At 36.2% G+C, this 18,641-nt stretch overlaps 1 protein-coding gene across 2 annotated transcripts in view; it reads right to left on the reverse strand.

Moving 5' to 3' along the window:
- LOC123528893 (serine--tRNA ligase, cytoplasmic-like) overlaps nucleotides 1-18,641 on the reverse strand; it is a 35,196-nt gene that overhangs the window by 14,123 nt on the left and 2,432 nt on the right. The window contains exons 1-3 of one of the 2 annotated variants that reach the window (XM_045308959.2): nucleotides 9,599-9,776; nucleotides 1,179-1,249; nucleotides 750-833 (exon numbers count right to left, since the gene is read on the reverse strand). In XM_045308959.2, coding sequence (XP_045164894.2) covers nucleotides 750-833; nucleotides 1,179-1,249; nucleotides 9,599-9,734 — 291 coding nt within the window. In that variant the 5' untranslated portion in view covers nucleotides 9,735-9,776. Of the gene's footprint in view, nucleotides 1-749; nucleotides 834-1,178; nucleotides 1,250-9,598; nucleotides 9,777-18,641 lie in introns of those variants that run through there. The other variant, XM_045308960.2, reaches the window with a different exon arrangement.

Raw genomic sequence — 18,641 nt, forward strand, 5'->3', positions numbered from 1 at the left:
AGTTTGAGAGGACAGAGGCCGAGTATCTATGCGATAGGACTCGTATATTGTTGATTCAAAGATATTGTCTGTCGGGAACTTCAACAAAAAGACCAGTCAAGTATAGAGTCTCCAGCCTATAGGAGTTTGAGCTAATCATTTTTAAATTGAAGATTGTTAGTTTGAAACATTTAGTGATTTGCCTGATCCCTGAAATTGTCTAGCTCATAATAGAAATCATTTAAGAATCATTGGTACACGAATCATTTAGGCAAGATAGCCAGAGGAAAATTCTATTTATGAGATATTTGGTCTCAGCAGCTCTACGTTTTAACAAAGGACATTCTACATCGTTTGTCAGCTAGTCTAAGACATAGTCACCTAAGCGATTGGACCCAAACCATTGTTCAAGATACTAAAGGCATAGGCACTTCCCTGGGTCATATAACCAGTATCCTGACACTGGGTATGAACCATGGAGGAACTTCTCCATGCTGGCTAGAACTAATTTTTTACTTTTCTATTTATCATTTTACAAGCATTTTTTGCCATGTTTCTGTTGTTTGCCTTGAGTTATCATTGGTACTTATTCCAACTGTGTTCTCTTTCCATCATAGTCTCTTTCATGGAACTACATTTTTTCTTCATAGCATTTCCTCTTTTGTAACAAAGCAAGGCTGATACACAGACCAGACATAATGGGAAGCTACACAAAACTAACCTAGACTTTAGTCTGGTATGCTGTTAAGTCATACATGGTGCATACTTACTGCTAACTTTTCTTGGTTGACATTTTCCAGATCATCCTGCAGACCTTCTGGCAGAGGCTCGTCTTCACCTACAGGCTCCTTCTTCTGTAAACATTATGAATATTACGCATATATTAGCAACAATAATGCATGTTTTTTCATGTGTTTTATCTAAATTTTTCAATATCTTTAATTCCACGAAGTAGAGGTTGAATGATTTCAGACACAATGTTTTTTTTCAAATCATCACAGAGAACACACGCCCCATCCAGGGATCGAACTCACAACCCCGCGATCTTTAGATCTGCGCTCTCCCTACTGAGCTAAGCGGGCGGGTTGCTAAAACAGAAATAAGAAATTAATATATGAACTGTATTACTGTAAAAAAATAGCATGAAAAATGAACACAGCATTACCAGATTCACTGAAAACAATGGTGCAATTAGTTACCTTCATCTTCTCTCCAACAGCCTTGCTGCAGACATTCTTTAACTTATTCAGCAGATCAGCCCTGTATCTACCTGTAATAAAAGTTATAAATATTGACACAGGGTCTTGTTATGCTAGACTGCATACAAATTTCTAAACACTCAGAAATTTTAGTTCAAATATATAAAACAGTGACAAATTCAAAAGAAACTTTTCACTGATATACATCATTCAAAATTAAGTGGACACACTTCATGTCCGATATGTATTTTATTATGCCTTTTTATTTTGTAACAATTTATTCTACCATCTTGTTTCACATTTTCAACTCTTTTTAAGATAGTAACTTTGATTCAGAAACATTCTGAATTGTGATTATTTGACAATAATTTATTGTTAATTTTTGTAATTCTACTGTCCATTTTATACCAATTCAGCTTGTTTCCCTATTAAACAAAGAAGTCTGAAAGTAATATGCAGGAAAATCAGTTGAGTCAATAAACAGAATGTCTACCAAAATTGCTGTTTGAGAAATGGGTCGCATACTTTCAGACAGTGTGCATATTACTAAAATATATCATAAGCCATTTAATAATGTGACTGTTAATTTTAACACAACCTTGTTTTCCCTATTTATTTAAACAAAGAAGTCTGATAGTAAAACAATAACATGTAACAAAATCACTATTTGAGCCACACCATGAGAAAACCAACTTTTGCGTCCAGCATGGATCCAGACCAGCCTGCACATCCGCGCAGCCTGGTCAAGATCCATGCTGTCTGCTTTCAAAGTCTATTGCAATTAGAGAGAAACCATTAGTGAAAAGCATGGATGCGCAGGCTGGTCTGGATCCATGCTGGTCGCAAACGCACTATGTTGGTTTTCTCGTTGTGCGACTCATTTGTTTTGTCACAACTGTTATATCATAGCATCCTAAAATTTGTCAGCAGAGCCTTTCAACTTCGAAAAGTTATATACTGATTGTAATGTCTGTAATACTTATAGGCATTGATAACATAAGAAGTGTTTCAATATTAATGTTTTGCTCATAATACATTTATCATTTTGAATATGCAGAGCACATGTATGTCCTGATCTCACTTTGAGGAGAACATAAATATAACATAAGTTCAGACTTACTGACTATTCTGTTTATTCAAACCACTTACCCTACTAAATTTCTATAGCAAACTTGTCCAGCTTCAATTTAGACAGTACCATTAACTGTTAAAATGGGTGATTACCAAATAAATACCGACTGAATGGCGAGCAGTACAGATCATGATCAGACTGCATGGATGTGCAGGCTGATCATGATCTACACTGGTCGCAAAGGCATAATCAATCATGTCCAGCATGATAAGGGTTACTTATGTGTATCAATTATCATTTATGTTTTTGGACTTTGCCATAATAACTTGATCCAATACTTGAAACAAACTATTTACAAAAATACACTTCATACATAAATTGCCTTAATATTTGTCATACAATATACTGTGGTTTGTAAAAAAACCCCAAGGATTTGTAATTCAATACTGTATTGATATTATCATGCAGTTAGTATATTAACACGCAATGCATTCTAAACCTAAGCACTCAAATTTATGTGCATATTGTGCACTGTCTTGCAATATATCAAGTATTGAGTCTTCATGGGTCATCTGGCCTAATCAGTGGGGAATCACATGATCAAAATAATCTCTAAACCAAAGTTATATTTTGAAGAACGTGAATAAATTTCCTACCATGATAAGATATATGAAATTTAAACATAGCCTAACAATATTATGACTAATGAAAATTGTTAAATTATTATGTAGCTGACAACAATGATAGAATTCCTGTAATTACAAACACTAAGGAAAATAAGAATTTTCAGTTACAATGTACTTGAAGTGTTCCAGATAATCAGAAGGTGACTGTGATTGAAATCTTTCTAGTTTTAGGATACATCTATGTTGCCATATAATAGGCTATATTTTAGATTTAAAAGTTGCTTCAATATTAACCCATATTATTCATAAATTTATTTTGGTTTAGAGATTATTTTGATCATGTGATTCCCCACAGTGCTAATGGAATATTGAAAATGTCACTGCACTTCTCTCCCTTTATTTTTTTCAAAGCTCCTTAGCCCTCCGCACGAGTAAGTAGAACATCTCAGCCACCATTAAAGTAAATATAGTGAGAAAATACAAAGGTCTCTTACAAGGATTAAACCCTAGATAATTCAAACATATCACTAAAGAGTTAACCCGAAAGCAAGACTATTACATGTGGCCTAGAAACTTACTATCACTACAATTTTGAAATTTTTTTATTAACGGGATATAAATTAGCTGCGGCCCAGTGGCCTATGGCCCCTAGATTTTGGGCTGGGTCCCTAAATTGCTGGAGAAAATGCCCATATACCTAATGTTAAACATCTATTTTTGACAGTCTGGGCCCCTAAATAAAAATAGCTAGTTTAAATCCCTGTATTAGGTTTCAATATGGGATATGTTCAGCTCATTCATCTGAATTCCAAGTGTATAAAGCTCTCTGAAACAGACTGTATGAACTGAAACTGTGTATTTCTATTTCACTACATGTATAAAGCATGAATGAGTAAATATTAGGACCAAATTTCACGTTTTCTTGAATTGATTTCATTTTTGAAGTTAAAATGACCAAAATGGGATAAGACTTAAGAGTTATTTCATGTAGCAAAACTACAACAAATGAACAAAATACTCTTACATGCTTTTACAACCGACTATGATAAACAGTAGTAAAGTATCAATATAATCTGTAAAAAAGAATAAATGAAAGAATGATCCGAGTTATAACAAAAACCTGCTGACACAAATCTTCAGACATTTTATTCTATATATAAATGATAATAAAATATGAATAGATGTCAACACTGGGATGTTAAGAAAACAAGAGTGTCACTGACCCTAAATCTCTCACCTGTGTACCAGGCTTCAAGTGTGTTTGTATAACGTAATGGTACAAGTACAGAATTAGTTTCTTCTATGGTAGCCTATATTATATACATGTCACACAAATTTTTGAACCTAGGGTAATAATCTGAACGATTACGGTAGACAGTACAACTCCCACACGCCAAATATCAAGACTCTAGCTATTATTGATCCTGCATACTAAGATATTCGTAATAGTTACTAAAAACTTCTTCAGAAATTAAAATTGGTGTCGGGGTAGATACTGGTATTTCAATTTAACCCTGGCACCTGTTCACAACATATTTCAGGGGCCTACGTGGCCGAGTGGTTAAAGTCGCTGGCTTTGAATCTCTTGCTATCCTGAAACGTCCTATTATTTGGACTATTGGGTCCGGTAACCGGACCTCTAGGCCCGGATTCTTATCTTCTCCAGCTCACTTTGCAGTAGTCCAAATTAAAGGACATTTCGGGACCGCTTGATAACTTTTGACTGTCGCCATCTCCGTCACGTCCAAACTTATTCTGCATATTTCTGTTAGGAAATCCCCAATGAAATCCGTTGGGAACGTTTTCTGGTACATGTACAAAGTATTTGTAATGCTTACATCTCAGATAATAATGAATTTATGTTGACATTAAAGCATAAACTTGCTACGCTGACATTTTATTTATGTATAGTTTGTGTTTTATTTCTGCAATTTAGTGTCATCGGCAGTTTACTGTTTACTGAAACCGGTGTCAGGGTATCTCCTCGCACCTGTCCTGTCTGTGTCACATCATATTTTCGAAGATTTAAGTCTGTTACTTAAAAAAATGAATTAAATTCAACCCATTTGAAGTTTCTACATGAATATTAATGTATAATTTATTAAAGCAAGTATGTCTGACCAGTATATTATGACTTTTTTTATATTTTCTAATGTCTTCGTTTTCCTAACAGCTAAATGCAGATATTGGTAAGGCTAAGAGGGATGACAACTACAGAATACCAGATCATAAAACAAGCCATCCCAATAACAGGCTGGTAACATTACCCGATCAGGCTTTCGGCATAAAAACTAATATTTCTTGAAAAATAATGTCAGAAGATATTTCTTTCAAACTTGGTCTATTTATTAAGCATAACATATGATGCATATTAATATAGAAATAACTTTGTTGCCTTCAGTTTTGTTAGAATTATTTCCCTTTTTTCTGATTTTCAGGATGCATAATTTTTAAAGTCCAAAAAATTATGTTTTAATGCAATGTTTAAAACAGAAAAGGGTTCAAATTGATGGCTTTCTATTGCTCCAAACTTGTGCGCCAATACCTTTATTCTATATATTTTGGGTTAATACTTCGTTACAAGTGCAGATGTATGAACATTTTTTTACAACTAACATTTTTCTATAATGATGTAAGTGAAAGCACAGTAAAATGTATACATTCATGTACTAGAGCAATAATTTAGAGCATTAGAAAGCCATTGAACCCTTTTTTGTTTTAAACTTAGTAGTCTTTCAGAACATATTTCTTTTGGACTTCAAAAATTATGCGTCATAAAAATCTGAAAAGGGTAAATAATTCTACCAAAACTAAAGGCAACCAATATATTTAAATTTAAATCATATCATATGTAATGCTTAATAAATGGACCAAGTTTGACAGAAATATCTTCGTTATTTTTCAAGAAATACTAGTTTTTCTGTTTTTCTCCCCCAAACTACCGACCAATCTCTTTAACTTCTGTATCTTGTAAAGTTCTTGAACACATCATTCACAGCAACATCATGTACCATTTTGACATACACCATATCCTCACAGACAGCCAACATGGTTTTCGCAAACGGCGTTCCTGTGACACCCAACTTATCACCACCATCAATGATCTCGCAAAAGAACTGGACAATAACCATCAGATTGATGCCGTCCTTCTTGATTTCTCCAAAGCCTTCGACAAAGTTCCACACTCGCGCCTATTACAGAAACTAGATCACTACGGTGTCCGGGGAAACATTTACTCATGGATTGAAGACTTTTTGTCATCAAGAACCCAGCAGGTTGTCCTAGAGGGCTCCAATTCAGCTACCTCCTCAGTCACTTCCGGTGTTCCCCAGGGCAGTGTTCTTGGCCCTCTTCTCTTCCTGGTTTACATTAATGATCTTCCATCCAAAGTTAAGTCCACAGCTTGATTGTTTGCTGATGACTGCCTTCTTTACAGGATCATCAACACCAAGAATGATACACACCAGCTGCAAAAAGACCTTGACAACCTTGCATCATGGGAGCAGGATTGGCAGATGGCATTCAACCCTGACAAATGTGAAGTTATACACACCACCACAAAAAGACAACCTGTAATCACCCCCTACAGCATTCACGGCATTCAATTGAAAATTACCAACAACGCAAAATATCTTGGTGTCACCATATCAAATGACCTCTCCTGGAAAAAGCACATTGACAACATCACTAAAAAGGCAAATTCCACCATGTCCTTCATCAAGAGAAACATCCGTTCAAGCCTCCAGAGTGCTAAGGCCAATGCGTTCAAAACCTATGTCCGTCCAACTTTAGAGTATGCCTCATCAGTGTGGTCCCCTCACTCCGGAAGTCAAATCAACCAACCTGAGATGGTCCAACGGAGAGCTGCTAGATTTGTAAAGAACAACTATACCCAAACTAGCAGCCTCACCAACATGCTCAGTGAACTGAGGTGGGACACCCTACAAGATCGACACAACTCCTCAAGGACTACTATGTTCTACAAGATCAGGAACAACCTTATCAACGTAACTCCTGACCCATCACTTCGTTGAGGCCAAGACCACCAGAGGCCATAACCAGCGTTACTGCCAAATTCGAGCAAGAACAAACATCATACCTGTCAAATCTGACGCTTGAATCGTGATTCTCACGAATTCAAGGTTTGATCACAACTTAACGAATTTGGAGCATTTTCTTACGCTTTCTAAAACAAGAGGGCCATGAAGGCCCTGTATCGCTCACCTGACCTATTGACCTAAAGATCATCAAGATTAACATTCTGACCAAGTTTCATTAAGATATGGTCATAAATGTGGCCTCTAAGGTGTTAACCAGCTTTTCCTTTGATTTGACCCCTTGACCTAGTTTTTGACCCAACATGACCCAGATTTGAACTTGACCTAAAGATCATCAAGTTTAACATTCTGACTAAGTTTCATGAAGATAAAGTCAAAAATGTGGCCTCTAGAGTGTTAAAAACTTTCCTTTGATTTGACCCTGTGACCTTATTTTTGACCCAACATGCCCCAGTTTTGAACTTGACCTAATGATCATCAAGTTTAACATTCTGACTAAGTTTCATGAAGATACATTCATAAATGTGGCCTCTAGAGAGTTAACAAGCTTTTCCTTTGATTTGACCTAGTGACCTAGTTTTTGATCCCAGCTAACCCAGATTTAAACTTGACCTAAAGATCATCAAGATTAACATTCTGACCAAGTATCATTAAGATATGGTCATAAATTTGGCCTCTACAGTGTTAACTAGCTTTTCCTTTGATTTGACTGGGTGACCTAGTTTTTAATCTTACATGACCCAGATTCAAACTGGACCTTCAGATCATCAATATTAATATTCTGACCAAGTTTCATGAAGATATAGTCATAAATGCGGCCTCTACGGTGTTAACAAGCTTTTCCTTTGATTTGACTTGGTGACCTAGTTTTTGACCCCAGATGACCCAATATGAAATTTGTCCAAGACTTTATTAAGGATAACATTCTGACCAAGTTTCATTGAGATTGGGCCAAAATTGTGACCTCTAGAGTGTTAACAAGCTTTTCCTTTGATTTGACCTGGTGACCTAGTTTTTGACCCCAGGTGACCCAATATCGAACTCGTCCAAGATTTTATTAAGGGTAACATTCTGACTAAGTTTCATTAAGATTGGGCCAAAAATGTGACCTCTAGAGTGTTAACAGTCAAACTGTTGACGATGGACGGACGGACGACAGACACAGGGTGATCACTAAAGCTCACCTTTGAGCTCTTCGTGCTCAGGTGAGCTAAAAATCAGACCAAAAAATTTGTGGACCACTTATTTTCTCTTATTTGCCATCTGGCATCATTATTTTAAGACAGGATGAGACAACAATAAACAGAAAACACATGTCAAGTGTCATTTTCAATGTACTGATTACGTAACGGACCTGCCGAAACTGGTTCTGGCCAGTTTTTGCTTTAACCGAAGCTTCCAGAGAGATTGTACCAATCAAATTGATGCGTTAATTTCCGTATGACTACGAGCCAATTACGTAAATCATCGATATTGACTGACTGGTCACTGTTTATGCTATTCATGGACGTTGCATTGTCAGAAAAATATTAGAACCATTCGCGCACTTGACCTTGACCGACACTAAAAAAAACATGAAGATGCCAGAAAGAAATAAGAATTATTCGTCAAAATATAACAACGCGTGGGAACTGGAATTTCCTTGGCTTAGAAAAGCAGACAATGGACCTAGTTTTGCTTTCTGCAAGCTACGTAGGAAATAAGTTGTATGCACAACCGTTTTTCCGGTGCAGGTTCAAACCGAAAGTACATTTCAAATCGAAAGTAGAATATGTAGATCAGTGAGACGTTTTTGTATTAAACATTGAGGTTCATAGATACATTTTATATCACGGCTGCAATAAAATCAGTTTCACTGACAAAATCACATTATTTTTTTTTATTTGGTTTTTAGAAAACTAAATTTTCTTGTAGATCTTTCATGAAATAAAATCAAACAAAAAAAATCATGTGTTTTCCATATAGAATGTGTTAAAGTAAGGCATTTACTGAAATTCATATTAATGGCGTCAGAAAGCACCAGAATGTATATTTTCATGTATATTTTTAAAAAAAATTCTTGGGGGGGAGGGGAACACCCTCCCGCACACGCGCTCACCCTTCGCGACGACTCGCACAAATCTCACTCTTTCATATTCTGGAAACTTGACAGGTATGACAAACATCTATCAAAACAGCTTCTTCCCTTCCACCATCATGCTTTGGAACAAGCTGCCTCAAACTGCTGTTGCCCAGACAACTGTGGAAGGTTTCCAACTGGTCCTGGCCAACAAACACACCTACTAGTTTCTTAGATAAGTTTTTATTAATTTTTAACACACTGTACAAAGAGGAACTTTTATTTGAAAGAAGTCAGTCCTGCCTGCTGCGCATGTGTAATATAGATTTTATCCAATTGGGAATATACTACATTTGGAGGGAGGCAATCACTGAAGATGATGATGATGATGAAAGCCCGATCGGGCAATGTTACCAGCCTGAATAAGTCAAATGAGTAAGGCTTACTTTGCAGCTTAGCATTATTCATATGTCTGTAACACTCATGAGAGAAGCTGACTTTATTTCACAGACAGATAGGTGACCGTGCATATTATTTTCTTTCCTCTTATTGCATCATCTGTCCGACTACCAAAATCATCCGAATACATCGCAACTATTACTTACATTTCCTCCATTCCGTATCGTGTTCAATAACTTTGTCCACCAAAGTAACATCCTTAAAGCGTTTCGCTTGATTTTCCCTTATTTTCTCAGGATCTCCTCCTTTATCCTTACGGAACAGTTCAATATCTAAGACCATTTTCTCTTTCGTCACTCGCTTCTCGCCGGTAAAAAAAACGTGTGATTGAATTATCGATTACTTCAATAGCCTTTCAAATACAGTTTCCCCGTACCATACCGTACAGTACCATACCGTACAGTCTGATCCGGCTGTTCTTATTACATATAAAATCCACTTACTTTATAACGTTTTTCGACATTTTCATGCATATCAGATTTTCAGAGACTTACGTTCCCATAAAGAACTTTGTACATAGAAAAAAGAAAATAGAAAAAGGGTTGCTAACTTAATATATAAAAACTGAATTTACTCCTTTCATATGGAATGCTGGTTTGGCCATGCAAAATTGCTAATTGCCAATTGCTTATTTGCTAACCACTGATTTGCTATTGCCAACTGCTTATTTGCTAATTGCCTATTTGCTGATTTGCTTATTTGCTAATTTGCTAATTGCTAATTGCTGATTTGCTTATTGCTAAATGCTTTTGCTAATTGTTGATTTGCTGTTTGCTAATTGCTGACTTACTTATTGCCAATTGCTTATCTGCTAGCTGCGTATTTGAAATTTGCCAATTGCTTCCCAGCCAGCATGACTATATCGGCCCGATATAGGTATAATGTCGGCAAAATATGCCGATTTAGGGCCGACGTCGGACCGTTGTAGTGCCGCAAAATATTGAAATCGGTAGATTGACATCAATCAGTGTAATTAGAGAATCCACTATCGGCCCGATGTCAATCCGACGTACGAAATTGTTACACTGATTGATGTCGATCTATCGATTTCAATATTTTGCGGCACACAACGGTCCGACTTCTGCCCTACATCGGCAAATTTTGCCGACATTCCGACATTATACCTATATCAGGCCGATATAGTCATGCTGGCTGGGTCCATACTTACATTTTGTATACTCACAGGAGGTAAAACAGTTGGTATTAATGTGATCGACAGAGCACGAGACTTGTAATCTCGAGGTTGAGGGTTAGATTTCCGGGACTGGCCAAATAGAATTACTAACAGTCTTTCGGAAGAGACTTAAAACTGAGGTCCCGAATATGGGTGCAATACACCTGGAGGGTCTCTTAGAATTGGGATACTTATCCACCAAAACCTAAAATAACTAATCTCTTTTGTGGGCGTTGGTCATATGGGCAACCGGTATCAGATAAGGTATAGTGATGTGGACTTAGTGATGTAGCTAGTATAGCACATGTTCTATTACTGTGATACATTGTCACATTTTCAGAAATAACATCAGCACTTTCGATTATCGCTCATTTATTGGGAATCTACATATGATATCTAGTACACCAGGATGATGTTACATACAGTGATGTTTTATGTGTCATGATATTTGCCATGTTTTTAACTATTTTTAGATTTTTTAACAGAGATGTCACACATAGCAGAAGTAACTACATTTAACGCAGAAGTCTTATACCTTGGAGAAATATACCTTTGAGCCCAGTAGTCATATACTTGGAAAGAATCCGGCTATTTATTTACCAACAAATGTCATTTACCTGCGAGGGATCTACTTTTTGCAAAAAAAGGCCATTTATCTATGAGGAGTGTCGTGAACCACACATTTCCGGTGACCTATCGTGCAATCCTCTAACATGTGTGTTTCGAAAGAGGAATCAAATCTTTTTCTAATTTTCGATGGAAATAAAACAGTCAAGGAAAGCGACACTACTATGAGCCAAAATGGAAACATGACTGTCCGGATTTGACTTTAGAGGATGTAACATTTTCTTAGATTGTTACACCTTTATGTGCTATACAGGCGTTTGCTTACTTATTTAGTATATGTCACTAAAATAGTATGATACTGCAGTAATTTCTTTTATTTTTATTCGCTTTCTTTCTATCATTCATTTATGCATGGTATAACATTCATTTGTAAATAAATTTGTAAATTGGTAAGTTGATATTATTCTGATTTGCAGTTGTGTTGTGTTTGTCCGTCTGTCCTCCGTCCATATTGTGACAGCGCCAGATTCAGTCGCTATAGAATGGCAGTCGGCCTTCGATTGGAAAAGTAATATTGAGAAGAGATAAGAAGTTAAATTGTCAACCTGATGAAATATCTAACTTAAGTCAGCCTGAGATCAGTTTCTTCACCACAAAAATTGTTTACAAGATAACCTGTATAATTCCGATCAACTTAGTTGTGACGCCTTTCTCTTAAATAGAATTGAATAGAATAGAACAAAACCATGACTGATATCATTCTGATGCTAGTGTTGAAGTGCAACGATATGTCTAAAAGTTTTACAGCAAACACGGTTGATAGATCTGGAACGATAGTTAGAAGGATAACTTAAGCCGCCCGTTCCTATATGGAGTCATCGCTGGCCTTGGCCTAGCCATTATGTTATAGCACCAGATGAAAAGATATTTCTGAAAGAGAACGGTAATGATGCCTATAATTTCATGCCTATAGCCTATTTAGCAATACCGGTTGATCTGATTGATAAAGCTGAATATTATAGAAACAATATAAGCGGAAATTCTTGAGCCCAAACGTGCTGTATGTCTTACGAACTGCATGTGAGGACTATGGCTCTTGTCCTACTTTACTCATCCAGTAGGCCTAAAAAGTTTCGAAAGTAATAGCTGAAACAGTTTAAAGTTGTTGCTTGAACAAACAAGAGGGCCATGCTGGCCCTATATCGCTCACCTGTTATCATTGCCTTAAGGACAAGTGTTCAAGGTCAAGAGATCATAATAAAGATCAATCAAAAGAATTATGAGAAAATATAGTTGAAATATTCTTAAAGTAACTTTAAATAAAATTAATCTCAATTCAGGCCAGTAGTTTCATACAAGAAGATTTAATTTTAAAGTTTTCTATATGGCCATATAGGGATAATGAGTGTCTCTTGCGGGCTGCCATGTTTTTTGAAGAATCAAAATTATCTCAAGGAATTTGGTAGAGGGTCATCCAAGGCACATTTGTATAAAATTATTTTGAAAATGGACCAGTAGCTTTTGAGAAGAAGATTTTCAAAGTTTTCTATATAGCCATATAGGGAAAACAAGCCCCCCCCCCCCACCCCCATCAGGGGCCATAACTACAGAACCCATAATGGGATCTAGCCGGTTCAAGAAAGGAACCAATATCTTGTGGTGATACAAGTTGTGTGCAAGTTTGGTTAAAAACAAATCATAAATGAAGCTGCTATTGTGCAGACAAGGTCAAAATAACTAATTTTGGCCCTTTCAGGGGCCATAACTCTGGAACCCATTCCGGTATCTGGCCGGTTCAAGAAAGGAACCGAAATCGTATGGTGACACAAGTATTGTGCAAGTTTGATTAAATTCAAATCATTAATGAAGCTGCTATTGTGCAGACAAGGTCAAAATAGCTAATTTTGGCCCTTTCAGAGGCCATCACTCAGGAACCCATAACGGAATCTGGCCAGTTCAAGAAAGGAATTGAGATCTTATGGTTATACAAGGTGTGTGCAAGTTTGGCTAAAATAAAACCATAAATGAAGCTGCTATTGTGCAGAAAAGGTCGAAACAGCTCATTCTGGCCATTTCAGGGGCCATAACTCTTGGACCCATAATGGAATCTGGCCGGTTAAAAAAAAACCAAGTTCTTATGGTGATACAAGTTGTGTGCAAGTTTGGTTAAAATAAAATCATAAATGAAACCACGCACGCACGGACGCACTGACGCACAGACGACGGACGAAGGGTGATCACAAAAGCTCACGTTGTCACTATGTGACAGGTGAGCTAAAATAACTAAGAAATACTAATTTTGTAAGTACAATAAGTGATATTCAGACAAAATGCATCAGAGTTTTAATTACTCACTAAGCTAATGATGACTGAAGTATTTACACAATTTTGAGGATATTAAAATACGGGCCTAAAAATTATAGAATGGCCAATATTGTCAATTTACCCCGACATTTAGTAATGGACCTTGATTTGACCACATCCATCATGGTTCTCTTTCCTTAAATAAAAAAAAAGCAATACCAAAGACTGACGCCTATAAGACCACCGTACCACGGCGGAAGTTTTCAAAACGAGGCATACACTATCGCATTATTTTGAATGAAGTAGCACATTTCCATTTCAACTTGAGTGTTTAATAACAATTTATCAAGTCATGTAAATTGTTTTTAGGTATCATTTGTGATAACAACACTTACAGTTTGTAATAATTGTAAATTGTTTTAAGGTATTCTTCGTGGCAACAACATTTGTGGCTACCTAAGAAAATCAGATTGGATCTTGATTTGTTTTCACAGACACGAATCATACATAGACAATAAACAATGCGTTATTCAGACTGAAAAAAAGAGAAACATTTTATGCAGTAAAGACAACGAAAGCCATACGCAGTAAGTAAGTACCTGATAAATATCTGCCTGAGGCAATACTTGTCATTCTTTGCAATCTCACGCAAACAAATCATTTTACACAAAAGTTTCATGAAATATACACCAGGGTATAGCCAAACCACTTGATGTTTTGATAGCGTATACATGGAAAAAACGTATCAGTATTCAGGTATATTTTTGCTATATTTTCCTTATTACTTGACGGATTTTCATAAGGTAAAGAGCGTCGAAAACAGCGAACTGAATGCTTCCCCCACACAAAGCTTCTGTCACCAGTTCGCAGTACTTTTCTCCAACACTTCGCCCAACTGCATGCAAAAGCGAGTTAACTACAGTTTTTGTTAACAAAAAAGCTGGGCTGAGTGTTAGAGATAAATACTGAGAACGGATGACAGACGCTCTGTGCTGAAAGACACCACTTTTCTACCCTGTGTTGTGCTGTTTAGAACAAATTATGCTATATTTAGAGACAATTTGTGTTTAGAAAAATTATTAGCAGCGCCCACGAAAAGAGTCCTAAGTGATGTTAGCCTGTAGTGGAAATGCATGCACCAGTGTCCCGTGGATACACGTAAAGTGTTCTTTGATTGTCTCATATTTTTTACATATTTCTAGATATTTGTTCCATACCCTGACGCATATTTAGATTTTTCAAATAAATGTTCTATTACCAGTTAAAGCTGTAGCCAGATCCATCTGCAGTAATTATACATGCTTTTTTCCGTGCTGAGAGGTAAAAAATGATTGGTTTGGCGGAGATGAGAAGTACAAGGTCACCAAAGCCTACAAAAAAGTTTTAGCGGAGTTGTCTGCATTTTTGGCTCAAAAATCCTTTCATTTTTAGCTCGACTTTTCGAAGAAAAAGTAGAGCTATTGTACTCGCCGCAGCGTCGGCGTCGGCGTCGCCGTTGGTTAAAGTTTTTGATAAAGTCAAATATCTCTGTTACTATCAAAGCTACTGATTTGAAACTATTTACTATCAAAGTCTACACCAGGAAAAACAATCACCAAAATTCTGACTTGAATTTTGACAAAGTTATGCCTTTTTTTTACTTTAAATGTTTTGGTTACAATTTCCGATAAGCTAGTGTGATTAATCTTGCTATTATCAGGTCGGAGACTTCCCCCAGATTGAGAGACAGTATCTTGGTCTAAGCACTGTCTCTCGTTCGAAAGACAAAATGTCTTTCGATCGAAAGATTGTATTTAGCTTAAATGTTGAAAAACATGAACTCATTATCAAAACAATCATTTCATTACAGTCGCATTATTTATTCCTTGAAACACTTGTTATTTCAGGTAAACTTTACATGAAACACATTATCATAGAAGTTTGCTTAAGCATTATAATGCTTAAACAAAATTCCCAAATAATTTGGGCTTTGAAAATTTGATAAAAGAAAGATAACTTTCTATATCCCGACGTTATGTGTTCTCGACATACATGTTATTCTGGAGCTATTATGGAAATGTATATTTTTGCATGCAACATAATCATCACAAGTAAATACCCACGAGTGTAAACATTGTGTCTGCTATTTTAAAAATGAAAAAAAAAAACACAAAAAAACAACAAGTGAATGAAGTATTGCCATGCAATACAAAGTCCCCTACTGGAAGGCACTTAATTTTCTCTACTGCAGTAAAACATAATGAGCTGATATCTGTCAATGATATATAAACAATATTGTACTATATATACAATATGTTATAACAAAACACTTGGATTAAAATTTGCATACTTAACAACCTACAGTTGTTTTCATATGGAATATTTTTGGCCAATTATAAAAAAAAGTTGTCATATCAGTTATTTCAATATAGTAAATATTCGATGTAACATATATGATGTTGTACCACAGAAAAGTGGTCTCGATTTTCCCTACAGCCAGTAATAAAAGAGTAACAATATAAATTTATAGTAAAACAAAGGGACGTAATTCTAAAAACAAGAGTGCCTCATGGTGATGAACATTTGTGCCAAGTTACATCAAAATCCCTCCATGCATGAAGTCGAAATGCTCCGGGCAAAGTCATTCTTAAATTTAACCTTTGACCTCTAAGTATGACCTTGACCTTACATGTAGGGACCTGGTTCTTGCGCATGGCAATCCGTCTCATGGTGGTGAACATTTGTGCCAAGTTACATCAAAATCCCTCCATGCATAAAGAAGAAATGCACCGGACAAAGTCATTGTTGTATCTGACCTTTGATCTCAAAGTGTGACCTTGACCTTTAAGCTAGGGGTCTGGGTGTTGCGCATTACACGTTGTCTCATCATTGGGAACATTTATGCCAAGTAATATTGTAATCTCTTGATGGATGACAAAGTTATATACCGGACAGGAAAAAAATCCTATTGACCTTTAACCTCAAAGTGTGACCTTGACCTTTAAGCTAGGGGTCTGGGTGTTGCGCATAACAAGTCGTCACATCATGGGGAACATTTGTGCGAAGTAATATTAAAATCCTTTCATGGATGGCAGAGTTATGGACCGGACAGGAAAAAAGCCTTGTTGATCTTTGACCCCCAATTGTGACCTTGACCTTTCACCCAGGGGTCCGGATTTTGCGCATGACATGTCATCTCATTATGGGAAACATTAGTGCCAAGTGATATTAAAATCCCATAATGAATGACAGAGTTATGGACCGGACACGACACAGGCCCTGTTCATGCCATGTTAACATTTGACTGCTAAGTTGACCTTGACCTTTAAACTAGGGGTCTGAAAGTTGTGCATGGCACATCGTCTTATTATGAGGTACATTTGTGCCAAGTAATATTAAAATCTCTTCATGGATGGGAGAGTTATGAACCGGACAGGAAAAAAGCCCCGTTGACGTTTGACCTCTAATTGTGACCTTGACCTTTGAGCTATGGGTCCGGGTTTTGCGCATGACACGTCGTCTCATCATGGCCCATTTGGGGAACATTTGTGCAAAGTAATATTAAAATCCTTTCATGGATGACAGAGTTATGGACCGGACACAAAACAGACCCTGTTCATGCCATGTTAATATTTGACCTGTGAGAAAAGGGTCTGAAAGTTGTGCATGACACATCGTCTTATTATGAGGTACATTTGTGCCAAGTAATATTAAAATCTCTTCATGGATGGGAGAGTTATGGACCGGACAGGAAAATAGCCCTGTTGACATTTGACCTCCAGTTGTAACCTTGACCTTTGAGCTAGGGTCCGGGTTTTGCACATGACACGTCGTTTCATCATGGCGAACATTTGTGCCAAGTAATATTAAAATCCCTTCATGGATAACAGAGTTATGGACCGGACACGAAATTGCGGACGGACGGACGGAAGGACGGACGGAATGAAGGAATGACAGAATGACGGAAAAGCGCATTCATATAGTCCCCGAAACTGGTTTTCAACCAGTAGGGGACTAATAAACAGTTTACTTCGAGTCAAAGCAAGACAGTCTGATTTCAAATTATGTAATTAAGCTAGAAAATCTTAATATAACTTTTAACATGGTTTAAACGTTAGTATTTATCCATACATCTTCTGTCAAGCATCATTACTGCTATCAAAATTTCTGCACCGGAAGTCAATCAAAATAATTTTTTATGACATCAATCTTTCCGATTTCCACTGTAAGAGATGTGGACTGCGTAAATTAGGTTACGAGAAAGAACTGAAACGCATCTTCATTTTCTCACATATAAATCAGAGCTATCTGTAAAGAAAATATTTTTGAAGAAAAGAGTTAACTTTTAAAAGAAGTTCAATCTAGATCTATAACCTTTTAATATTGATATGGGTAGGTTATGAAAAATATGTTGCAATTTGGGGTTTTTAAATTATTTCAATTGTCACGTAAGTTGCTAGGGAACCATATCATTTGTGCATACCTATTATTTTAATTTAGAAATATTAAGAAAAAATAATGTTAAATTCCATTTTTATAAAACAAGTGATATTTCCAAATTATATACTTTTTGCGGTGGTACAGTTTCACAACACTGAAAATATCAGTTTCTAAATATAGCTCGGGAATATATGACAGGTGCTTCCTGGAACTAAAAAGTAGCTCACTGATAAAGTGTGTTACTGTGAACTCAACGAAAATAGAATTGTGTATTTCTTAAATCAGGATGATCAGGAAGGAATAAAATTTTGAGGAAATGATGATTTGAAAGATGAGGTTTTCTTATATATTTTTAAAATATGCCTGTTTTTGTTTGACTGTCGGGAATACATGACGCCAGGATATTTGAAATAAATTTGCGCATTCTAAAATGAGAGTTCATTGATTTTCTTTGCTTAACGTTTTTGTAAAGCCTTTTGAAACCTCCCCTCAGGTGAATGTTTGCTCACATATAGGCATTGGTTTGTCATAAAGAATATATCAAACTGTTAATAATAAGTAGATGAAACTTTCAATGCAAGTTATTATCTTTTGATCAACATATTTTATAATAATAATAATAATAACTTTATTTAAAAAGGGTAACATATTTGGCTATAGCCAGTCTAACATAATTATGGTCCTCTAACATAATAATGTAAAAAAATCATCCCAATATATACAGT

The sequence above is a fragment of the Mercenaria mercenaria genome, chromosome 13 (genome assembly GCF_021730395.1).
Source record: "Mercenaria mercenaria strain notata chromosome 13, MADL_Memer_1, whole genome shotgun sequence".
Classification (NCBI taxonomy): domain Eukaryota; kingdom Metazoa; phylum Mollusca; class Bivalvia; order Venerida; family Veneridae; genus Mercenaria; species Mercenaria mercenaria.